General features: G+C 31.9%; 1 protein-coding gene across 10 annotated transcripts in view; it reads right to left on the bottom strand.

Moving 5' to 3' along the window:
* cadm2b (cell adhesion molecule 2b) overlaps window positions 1–13109 on the bottom strand; it is a 462115-nt gene that overhangs the window by 45934 nt on the left and 403072 nt on the right. For 6 of the 10 annotated variants that reach the window (XM_087283243.1, XM_087283248.1, XM_087283245.1 and 3 more), the window contains 3 exon segments: window positions 6164–6328; window positions 3752–3842; window positions 1182–1360 (listed from right to left, as the gene is read on the bottom strand). In XM_087283243.1, the coding sequence (XP_087139369.1) occupies window positions 1182–1360; window positions 3752–3842; window positions 6164–6328 (435 nt within the window). 10 annotated transcript variants of the gene reach the window in all.

Here is a 13109-nt window from a genome sequence, read left to right as displayed (position 1 = left end):
ACAATGCAGATGAGAGGTTTACACTGACTGGGTTATATGTTGCTTGTTGTTTTTGAACCCAAATAAGGACTAGCTGTATGCTGTGTGTAGTTTTTCCGTAATTTATTCTATATTGGAGACTGTAAGGGTCTGTATGTGTTCATACATGCTGCATTTATTTATTTATTTTATATAATCGCAAACAGTATGTTACAGTAGACTATTTCGCCCTATCATTGATCTGCAGTTATAATCAAATTATGTTCATGGAAAAGTTAGAAATCAACATTTATAAACAAGTAATTATGTGTATAAAGCATGCATCTTTATGTGAGAAGTTAGATGCATCTTTATGTTTTGTGAGAAGTGCTTCTCATACAATATGTGAACAATCCCTACAGCTTTGTTTTGACATTTCCTTAAGTGAGAAATTTCTGTTATACACCACGCCCACCGAAAAGTACCATAGGCATCCTTTTAGCAGTAGAAATGCAACGCATGCCTGATAAAGGTGACCCATACCGACCTGTACCTTACCGTACTGGACATAATAGAGTTCTAGTACAGAAATTGAACAAACCAAATGTAAAATCATTGTTAAACTAAATATATATATATATATATATATATATATATATATATATATATATAAATATTTTTTCTATTAATATTTTTATTAATAAATACACAGAAAGGAGAGTATAGTAGACATATCAAACTAGAAAATAGCAACTTTTCATTTTCCATCAGTCTTTATACACATTGTAGTGTAACTACATAAAGGTCAATCTGTAAGTAGGAAAATTATTGATGTCTTTAGGTATTTTTGACCTAGATGCTAATGGTCTAATCTGATTCAATGATCTATGCTAAGCTAAGCTAAAAGTGCTCCCGCAAGACCTAAAAACTGACTGAGTGTATTTAAAAAAATAGTAAACTCAACTGTTTACCTTTAGAAGAGTTATAAAATAAGTCTATTTCCACAAAAGCAGAGTAGTCTATTTAACCTAAAATAATTTCTATTAAAATCTAAATCTCTATCTCATTTCTTTAATGAGCAGGGATGTGTGTATTGATGTAAATTACGATGGATAATAACATAAACGTTCAAAATCAAACTAACAATGAAAAGACATGAGAACATAAAAAAGAATAATAGTAATATTAATAAAATGGATTTACTGTCGCCCAGGGGTTCTTACCATAGACATAGAGCACAAACTCATCTCTGTTTGTGCCGAGGTGATTGCTGGCCTCACAGCGATATGTGCCGTTGTCTGTTTTGTTCAGTGTGGTGATGATCAGATCTCTGCCCTCTACGATCATTCGCTCTATGTCTGGAAGCTCACCTCCATCTTTTGTCCACATTACTGGCTCAGGCCTGAAAAAAACAATAGAGGCATGGATGAAGGATGTAGGAAAGTACAGGTTTAAAAATCCTAAAATGTGGTGTAATGTCTTTTTACATACATTTAAAGGCAACATTATAGCCCTGTATTATTATTATTATTATTATTATTATCATTATTATTTGTTTTTCAGTTGAGTATTTCCCATATTATTTTTTTTTCTTCTGGAGATTCTGGAGATTTCTTCTAGAGTCTTATTTAGTTTGGCTCGAATAAAAGTGGCTTTTATTTTTATTTTTTATTTTTAAGGTCAATAGTATTGGTCCCCTTAAGATACTACATTTTGATTGAAATATCTTTTGTCCAACGACTTAATGCCTAATTATCCTAGTAATTCTTTAAAATGCTCTTTAAGAGGAATATCCTGCAAAATAACTAGTAAAATATTACAGTATGTACATCATTGCGAAAATAAAAAAGTTAGAAATTAGTAGAAATAATTATTAAAACTATTATGTTTAAAAATTGTTAAAAAAAATTCTCTCCATTAAACAGTATTTGGGAAATATTTAAAAAATAATAACATTTTTGTCTTCAACTGCAAGAAAAATGCATTAATATATTAATAGAGCACTTGATATGTTGTAAAATTTCTCTGCACTCTCAAAATAAAGGTACATGAACTGTCACTGGGGTGGTACCTTTTCAAAAGGTACACATTTGTACTTAAAGGGTACCTAAAAAGTATATATTAGTACCTAAAGATTTTAAGAGTCTCACTTTTGTACTTTTTAGGTACTGATATGTACCCGTTATACAAGTTTGTACCTTTTCAAAAGGTACCACCTCAGTGACAGCTCGCATATCTTTATTTCCGAAAGTGTGGATTTACTGTATTTATGAGCTATGGATTTGAGTAAATTGTTAATATTTGTTTTAATCTATAAAGGATTACTGACATATTCCAAATCTCAAATAAAAATATTGCCATTTAAACAATTATTAAGGAAAATGACAACTGGTAGAAGACAAGGCAAGCGTATTTATATAGCATATTTCATACACAATGGTAATTCAAAGTGCTTTACATAAACAAGAATAAAAGAAACAATAAAAATAATTTAAAATGATTAAAAACAGATTAAAAAGTGGTAAAACATGTTTTAGGGGAATTAAAAAGAAAAGAAAGACATAACATTTGTTAAAAATATATATATATATATATTTTCACTAATTGTAACAAAAATCCACAGTTGTTTTCCTTAACTTTGTGTTGTCTCCAAATATAAATTCACTGTTAAAAAAATCGAATGTCTGAAAACATGGCACCTTTATTGTTGTTTTGATTAATTGTCATTTCATGCTCTTAATTACAACATTTGTATTTTGAATTTAGAAGAAATGTCAACATTTGTTTGCAGAACAAAACCAAAAATTACATTGTACTAAAACACATAACTATAAATTGTAGATGCAGAGAATCCAGAGTCCCGTGTTGGTGTCCACGCCATGTCAAATTACAGTGTAGTAATCAAAATGGTTTAATTTAGAACGTGCATAAAAATAATTAAAAACAAACAATACATTGTTTTAAATAGCTTTTCAAATAAAATGTGGATGAAAATATGTTGTTTATTGTCATTCATTATAAAAATAGTTCTTCTGACCTGCAAAATAAATAAAATAATAAGGGATCATGCAAAATTGAGGGGGTTTTAAACTTACTGAAAAAAATAAACTGGTAAATTACTGGTAAAATTAAGTGGCTCGGAAAATAGTGTAAATATTGTAAATGACAGTTCATGAGGTCTGACAAGGACTTTTATGACAAGATCTCAACACTACAATAGATTAAATTTAAGTTGGTGTCTATTGTAAACTATTGTAAAGGTAAATTGGATAATGATTATTTTTGCTCAGAAAAAAACAACAACAAACGTGTGGTAAAATTTAGATTTTGAAAACTTTAGATATTTTAATATAAACAAATTTTTTTATTAAATACTCAAAAAAAAATTTAAAAAAAAAAACATGTTGCACCTAATTTTTAAAGACAAGAAAGCTTGTAATGTGAACATCCATTGTAAATATTCATCATAAAATAGCTTTAGGTTTAGTAGCCTGATGGTGAAAAAATATTTGTCTTTCATTTTATTATCATTCCAGCTTGAGCTTCATTTAACAGTTTTGTCCTCTACCTCAGAAAGGTCACGCTAAAAGAGTTACTACAGTCTCTAGACAATTATATGACTCACCAAATATCTCCCAAATACCACAATCTGATTTAGTATTATTGCTTTTTTTGCTCTCTGCATGCAGATAAGGGCCACCCTGAGACGTGAGGATTCTGCAAGTTCAGCTTCATAAGACAAACCATACTCAAACAATGTTCATATAAGTGATTAAAAGAAAGCGGCACTCACAGTGGGTTGCCTTTGGACATACACTCCAGTTTGAAGTACTGTCCTTCCTGAGGTACAATTACTGAGTGCACAATCTTTACCTGAGGAGGATCTGCAATGACAAAACCAAAACGACAAAACCAAAAAACACAAGAACGTAACCAAAACACAAAATATGACAAGAAAAAAGACATGAAATAAAGAAATAAAAATAATCAAATGAAAATCACATGACCAAAACAAACAAAACAAAACAAAACAAAGCAAAGCAAAGCAAAGCAAAACAGCATGACATGATCAAAGAAAAACATAACATTGAACAAAGAGAAATTAAACAAAATTGCAAGACAAAAGGTCATTAACAACAAAACGTCACAAAAATACAAAAAATTACAATAGACAAGCAAAACAAAATAAAAACACAAGAAAAAAAGAACCAAACAACAACACAAAACAAATTCAGTACACATTAAGGACATAATCAAGTCAAAACAGAAAACAACACAAGACAAAAAAGACAAAACCAAAACAATTCACAAAAATGAAAAACAAAATGAAACAAATATACAAACAAATCGAAGCAAAACAAAGGACCAAAGCAAAAAAAAAAAAAAAAAAAAAAAAAAAAAACGAAAGAGACAAAAACAATAAATAAATAAAAAACAAGAGTTAAACAACCAAAGACAAAACAAAAGACACAACAAACATAAAATCCAAGACAATCAAAAAAAAAAAAAAAAAAAAAACGATACAAAAACAGCAGCAACAACAACAAATACACAAGAGTAAAAGAACCACAACAACACAAAGCAAATTTAATAAACATTAAAGGCATAACCAAATCAAAACAGAAAACAACACGAGACAAAAGCAAAATACAAGACCAAAATAATTGACAAAAATTAAAGACAAAATGAAACATCAAACAGCAAAACAAATATACAACAAATATGTGTGTATATATATATATATATATATATATATATATATATATATATATATATATATATATATATATATTTAGCAAAAAACAAAACACAAACATTTGACAAAATTATAAAAAACATAAGCCACAACAAACATAAAACCCAAGATAATAAAAACAACAAAGCAAAGCAAAACAACAACAAAAACACAAGAACCACAACAACACAGAAATAATTCAGTACACATTAAAGACGTAACCAAATCAAAACAGAAAACAACAAAACAAAAGTAAAAGACAAAACCAAAACATTTAACAAAAATGAAAGATAAAATGAAACAAACACACAAACAAACAACAATACAAATCAAAGCAAAACAAAGAAAATAAGCAAAACAAAACCCAAAACACATAAGACAAAATTAACAAAAAAAAAAAAAAAAAACAATACCATGAGGCAAAATTAAGAAAAACATAAGACAAAACAAACATAAAGTCCAAGACAATCAAAAACAAAACAAAAGAAAAACAACAAAAACACAAGAAAAAGAAACAGACAACAGCACAAAACAAATTCGGTAAACATTTAAGACAAAAAAACAAACCAAAGACAAAAGTAAGACAAAACCAAAACAATTCACAAAAATGAAAGACAAAGTCAATCAATCAATTAAAACAAACAAACAAAGCAAATCAGAGCAAATCAAAACATAGGACAAAAACAAAACAAAACCCAAAACGAATAAGATAAAAAAATGAAATAAACAACAAGAATTAAACAACCAAAGACAAAAAAAAAAAAAACATAAGGCAAAATTAACACAAAAACATAAGACACAACAAGCATAAAACCCAAGACAATTAGAAACAAAACACAATACAAAAAAAAAAAAAACAACAACAACAAAAACAAAAGAACCAAAACAACACAAAACAAATACACATTTATAACCAAATCAAATCAGAATACAGAACAAGACAAAATAAAAAAAAAACAACAAAACAAAAATATTCACAAAAATGAAAGAACAAACAAAATTGCAAATCAAAGCAAAACAAAGGACAAAAGCAGAACAAAACCCAAAACGAATAAGACAAAAAAGCAATACACAACAAGAGTAAAACAACCAAAAACAAAACAAAAAATATTAACAAAAAACAAAACAAAACCACAAGGCAAAATCAAAATAAAAAAGCAGTACAAAACAAACAAAATCACAATAAAAACAATTAGAAGACACAACAAATATTCATTACACATTTATTAATACGTTATACAATCAAACCTTTTCAACTAATAACATTAAAAAAAAGTTATGCGTTAACACAAAAGTTACACTATTACTATACATAAACTTGTAACTGAGCAACAACTACACTTCTGCAAAACTAAATTGCAGTTATCATCCAAAAAAAAAAAAAAAAAAAAAAAAACACTAGTGAACGTCCCATTTGAGCTGATCTCAAAGCTTTTTTCTGTCAAACAAAAGTCCAAAAGCGTGACTCACAGTGGACCTCCAGCACTTCTGTGACCTGGTGCGGTAAAGAGCCCAGCGTGACGTGCTCCACCACACAGGTGTACGCAGCTCCATCATCCTTTCTGTCCACCTTCAGGTGAACGCTGCTCCTGACCGTGAATGACCTGCCCGTGGCGTTTACCTCCTTCTGACCTGCTGAAACAAAGCCCCATGATGAGCTGCAAAGCCAATGTTACTCACTGATAAACCATTTATTTGATAGTGATTATGCATTATGATTATAAAGTGCTGAAATTCAAGGTGGCTATAGTGTATAGCTACTATATATGCACAAGCATCATGGACTGTGTTGTAGAAATACAGACTAAGAACGTTGGTTAAAAATGTATATTATAATAATTTTTAGATTTTAGATGCCTGACAGTACAGTGCTTTGTTAAAATAATTGGGTTAAAAATACCCCAACATATAACCCAACTATAGGTGATTATATCACATTCCCAACAATTTAACCCAATTCATTGGGTTATTTTGATTAAATGTTATTTTTTTAAATTTTGGTATTACTAATGTGACTATTACTAGCATTACTATTATTTTTTTAACTATGGCTGTGTAAATAAATAACATGTAGTTTTCAGAAATGTTGAAAATTATTTAATTTCCATTACATTTTAAGTTCCAGAAACAGCATTGTTATCCATTCAATATAGATCAGCCACAAAGCGTGTGTTTGTATCATCAATAAGAATGCTGGTGAAACGGATAAAAAAAACCACGACACGGAGAGCTGATTTGATAAAAACAACAACAATATTATTGTGTTAGAGCTTAACTGAACATCTCTCTATATTTAGGCTAAAGACTGCTTCATTTATTTTATTATTTATTTAAGACTACTTATTTGTACTGAATGTTTGTGCTTTCATTTTAGTTGTCTTTTATGTCTTCAATTCTATTTTCCAAAAGCGAATCCTCTTTGCACTTAAAAAGTTTACAATAAAGCGTGTTAAAAATTTTTAAATGATTAATGAAGAAATCATAATGCTTTGACTTATTGTTTAATCTCATTTACAAGCACAGTAGCATATTTAAAGCTGCTGTATAGGCTATTTCTGTCTGTTCGCATCCCGTCCCTTTGCGCCCCCTGGCGGCTTATTCACAAACTGCGGTCATACACTAAAAACAGAGCGGCAAAAAGAAGAAAGACAATATCAACATTTTCCTATTTCATTATAGCAAATGTGAACACAACTACTTGTAGTGGCCGTTCACATATATTGGGCTCTATTTTATTGATCTAGGCGCAAAGTCTAAAGCGCATTTTGCAAAAGCATTAAGGACGAGTCCAAATGGACTTTTAGCATGATGTGCAGTAAACCAATAAGTCTCATCTCTCATTCCCTTTAAGAGTCAGTTGCGTCATGCCAAGGTGCATTTGCTATTTACATGGTGGACTTTGTAAGTGGAAAAACTGTATGCTTCACTAGCAAGAAAACAATTAAATAGAACATCTGAAGTGTGAGGATAAAGAACAAGCTTATTCCATTTGCTCTCTTTACTTTCTTTTTCTATTTACTCCTTTACTTTTACTCCTTTACATTGGAGTGGAGTAAGGAAATGGTGTTGTACACACTCCCCTGAAGACATCCATTAGCATACATTTTTAATTTCATTTGTTAAGCACAAAGATTTGTTTTAAAACTATTTCTAAATTCAGTTCTAATTTCCAGCAAACAAATAAATGAACAATAATAATGAAGTGTGGACAAAAAACTCATCTCCTATTCTTATGCCCCAAATGGTGATGCATACGTCTCCAAAACACGACAGGTGGACAAACCTAAGATTTTCTTAAAAAACAAATATAAATATGCATGTACTAAATAATGCTGCTATTAAAAATATCATTATGCAAATGCAAATTATCATGAATGAACTGGAAAAAGACATGGAGACATGAAGAAGACATTGAGGTAGGTTTTTTTTATATATTTATGTAGAGTATAATATTTTTTTCATAAGTAAAGATATGTGTATTGCTGTACATCCTGTGTGTATTAAACAATGTATAAGCGTTTGAATCCACATACGTGTATAACTAACGCACTCTGAGCAGGAATGTGTCAATTGGCGCCAACAATGCGCCTTAACACACCTCTATTTTAGATCAGCGCACCCATGAGTCCACAAAGTGGTGCAAATAGATTTGCTATTTAAACAACATGGTGTGAAACATGAAAATTATGATTTGAGCTGGTTTGAAAATAGCAACAACTTAAACCAAACACTTCTTGCGCCTTATTGCTCCAGGGCCCCGTTTCAGAAAGGAGGTTAAGTGATAACTCAGAATATGTTAACCCTAAAATGAGAAAAACTCTGGGTTTTCCCTTTCAAAATGACAGGTTTGTCAAACTCGATAAAGCAGGATAAGTCAAGCCTGTTTCTAAAAGAGAGGGAACTTTAACTCAGAGTCAGTTACAGTGTTAACTTTGTGAACCTAACCTGGTCATGAGCAGGTTTTATTCTCTAAACTTTGAGTTTCTGTCGGTCTCTTCCCCTTTTTAAAAGACGAAGCTGTATTTCTCACCTTAGCCTTACGTTTCCATTCACGTTTCCCACCATGCGCATTTTGGTTATGGGCAAAAAAAAAGGTTGATGGAAATGGCAAGATGTGCATAACTTTTGAAAATACGCATAAAAACATGTGCATAACTGTGTAGGATAAACTTATTATTCGATAAGAAAAGATACGCATAAACTACGATGGAAACGCACGCACAATTTCCAGTATGTGCATTAAAAATAGGTTTGTTATAAGAGATGATGACGAAAATGTGTGTGAATGGAAAAACCAGCAGGCTGAGCACACTGCAGAACATCTTGTTTTTATATTATTATTATATTAATAATGACCTCCAGAGCGTCTGGAGTGTGTCAAGAGCATCTGTTCTTCACGTCTCATGGCTTCAAACACCACTACGTGTTCGATGTGTGTTGGCATTGTCCTCTGAGGTGAAAGTCATTTATTAAATAAAGGAAAGATTCACACAGCTTCTTCTACCACAGTAAATTCTGTTTTAACTGTTAATGTTTGGCGTAATCAGAAAGTGACGATTTTGTTTTCATGATTTGTTGGAAACGTTGCTTTATTCTCATCTTTTATGCATTATTCCAGTTTTGCACATGACTAGAATTAACATTTTTGGATGGAAACATAGCTATTGCCTACATTTCAGTCACACAAAGAACAATGTCCCGCCCGTGAATGGCTTGTCCTTTTTAATTTGCTGACCTTCGACAGGGACATGTACTGTAACTAGATGAATGGGATTATTACTCGTTCTAAAAACTATTTTTTTTTAGTACTGCTTACATTCTAAATGTCATATCAACCTCTATCACTTGATCAATAAAAAAGGCAGACTTTTACACTTTTAAATCTATCAAAAACTCAATTTTAGAAATGTTATCTTAAACTGATCAACATGTGTAAAAGTGGGAACCTTAAATTAAACATTTCCACTAAACATTAAGCTAAAGTATATGCATTCTTGTTTTGTCAAATTTGTTGTAGAATCTATGCAGTAGCCTATCGTATGTTTTCATGCAATTTACACATGAAATAACTTCAAAACTACAACCGATTCCCCAATTTATCAAGTGAAAAGTCTATAAACGTCACACATTACATTGCTTATTTTATTTTTACTCAATTTTTTAAATACTTTAAATGTAAACTTACGCTTTAACTTGAGCAGCTGTTTTCCCACGCTAACTGTTTCACTGATGCAGTGGTGTTACTTTTTTCAATATATGTTTAAATTTGCTATCTTTTGCATGAGGACATCAAGTTCAAATCCGGAGACAGAAATGCGGATCTCTTTTTTTCAGATGTTGCCATGTGTCAGGGTTCTGCCACTGGTCTTGTAAATTCTTGTTTTGGTGGCAGAGCTCGGACACTAGCCCTGTCTGGTCCTGTTTCTGTCTCTGTGTGCGCGCCGTCGTGAGTGTACGCAGAGTATGCGCGCTCCCGCTTGAGGCGGCCGCACGGGCTCTGCGTCCCTCGGACGCGCGCGCTCTTGTACTCGTGTTTGTGTTTTCGTCTGTCTGCAGCGTGGTGTTTCATTCCTAGCGTCCCAGTCTCGTTGGTTTCGGTTTTGGTCAGCGCTGGGATAAAGCATGCATGCTGCGTGTGTGAGCGCACGGTAAAAGTTTTCATTCATCGTGTGCTCGTGTCTTGCGTCTGTTGTCAAAGCATGTGGCTCTGTGTTTACATTGTGGTCACGTGCTTTTGTCGTGTGCTTCAGTGTTGTGTTTGTGTTGTCATGAACATGCGGTTAATGAGTTCTCTCATTGGCTGCATGTTTTTGTCCTGTTGTATGTGAGCGCATGGCTTGTCTTGTCATGCGCTCCCCCGTCTATTGTCTTGTCCCACCCACCTTATCTTGTTTGTAATTATTATTTTCACCTGTCTGACTGTCTGTTTATTGGTTTGTCTTTCCTATTTATTCTCCTAGTGTGCTCTGTTCTGTGCTGGTCAGTTGATAAATGTTTCCTTACTCTGTTGTATGAGGTCTTTGATATCTGTTCTACAACAGTGCTTTAAAGTAGTGTCATGCCAAGTCTAGTTGAGTGTGTAGTATAATGTTGTGTTTTTCCCCACATGGGGAGATTTGAGTTTTGTTTTTGTTTTATTTCTTAATAAACCCTTCATTTTCTGCATTTGGGTCCTCGCCTCCTCTCCATCCACCCCCATACTCCTGACAGCCATGATGGCTCACAATATATGTGCTCCATTGATAATGCCTTTTTATAGTCGCGGTGTGCGCGCTTAACTCTGAGTTGGTCTACTTAAAGTTGATTGACCTAATTCAGATCAACTATTCTGAAACCGAATACCCTTGAGTTTTTAATCTCTCGGTAAGTCAACTCAGAGTTCAAGTTTCAACTCTGAGTTGGTTGAACCTCTTTACTGAAACAAGCCCCAGGTGAATAATAGGACCCATTGTGCTTTGTGTGCTCAAGTTCGCTATTGCAAATGGACATGTGCAACATGTGCATGAAAATAGGGAACAACATGGACGCAATATGCTCACATTTGCCAGCCATGCATACTGTAATGTTGAGAAAACATCTATGAAGGAGTGCTGGGCGTCATGTGATAAAAAAACAAACAAAGAAAACAAGCAATTTCACACATAATATGGAATATACACATCAGTAATAACGCAATCACGCAAAAAAGTCACAATCAACATCTTGAAAACATCCTTATACTACACATCTCGGAAGGCTTTCCATTTTGAAATGGAGTTTATTTATCTAGCCAATCTATTTATGTAGCATATGGAAATTGGAAGAACAAATCATCAATTAGAGCTTGTAAAGAATCCTTATTGTCTGTAAGAATAAACAGAAACAATGCAACAAAATGCCATGTCTGCGTACTGTAAAGCCTTGGATCAGCAGCATTATGAAGTAAAACATGACCCTGGAGAACTGTATTCAGCAAAAAGAACAGTACTAAACATTTACATGCATAACCTGTCCATGTGAAAACAGCCCCTTTCTTTTCCTTGATACACACACAGTTAAAGGTTCATTACATCTTTGTTATCCTTGGCTTTTTTTATACGCAATCCTATCACTGTTATCTATTCGAAGCTCAAAACATTGGTGTGAATGTAAAGAAAAAAACTGACAAACCCATTTACTTACATAATGTACTAATTCTGCATTAACAACACAAAGGTTGCAGTTTATGTTCAATTCCCAGGGAACAAAAGAGTTGATAAAATAATAATAATAATAATAATAATAAAAAAAACACATTACCTGAATGTGCTGCTGGTCACTGTGGATTTAACAATGGCAAATATAATGAAATGCATTTCTGAGTCAATCGTGAAGAAGAGTCATTTTAGAGGTGGCTCAAAATAGGTTTCTTCAAAATGATGTGCTTTTAAAATCAACAATAAAACAACATTGACTGTCAATTGTTTGACATTTTAAATATATTAGTTATTAAATACCTGCATATATGAATATTATTTGCGAAGTTGAAAAGAAGACTTTAAATACAGACAGTAAAAAGCGATTGTTAGGTTCATTCTGAAAATGTAGCACTATATACATTTCTGCAGATCGCAGTTATGGCTGCATTTCATCTTTAGAACGGTTCCAAAAAGTGGGCTGGACAAAAACAGAAGCCAAAAAATAAAATAAACAAGTAAATAACAGGGCGAGATTGTGATTGCGAAGTAATACACAAAGGGTAAAGAGGCTGTATGAATGCAGATATTATTTAAATTTATCCCAGCTATCAGCCAATCAGATTCAGTATCCAGACAGAACTGTTGTATGTATATATATATATATATATATATATATATATATATATATATATATATATATATATATATGAAGAGTTCAGATCCAAAAACCCATCTGAAATGTTCTCTTACAATGAACATTTTCTCAGCTTTCCTATGTTCATGTTCAGTTATTTCACTTTAAAGGCAATAAGAAATAACTTATTCGTCATTATAGAAAATAGGAAATATCAATTGGCATTTAGAGATTTTTGCATCTAAACTTGAAGTCAGAATTATTAGCCCCCTTTGAATTTTTTCCTTTTTTAAATATTTCCCAATCAATGTTTAACAGAGCAAGCAAATTTTCACAGTATGTCTAATTTTTTTTTTTTCTCTGGAGAAAGTCTTATTTATTTTATTTTGGCTAGAATAAAAGCAGTTTTTTATTTAAAAAAATAAAATAAAATAAAATTGGGTCAAAATTATTAGCCCCTTTAAGCAATTTTTGTTTCGATAGTTTACAAAAACACTGTTTTACAATAACTTGCCTAATTACCCTGACCTGCCAAGTTAGATTAATTAACCTAGTTAAGCCTTTAAATGTCACTTTAAGCTGTAAAGAAGTGTCTTGAAAAATATCTGGTAAAATATTAATAATA

Source organism: Danio rerio, chromosome 15 (genome assembly GCF_052040795.2).
Source record: "Danio rerio strain M-AB ecotype USA chromosome 15, GRCz13ab, whole genome shotgun sequence".
NCBI lineage: Eukaryota > Metazoa > Chordata > Actinopteri > Cypriniformes > Danionidae > Danio > Danio rerio.
This window is presented reverse-complemented; position numbering and strand designations above follow the sequence as displayed.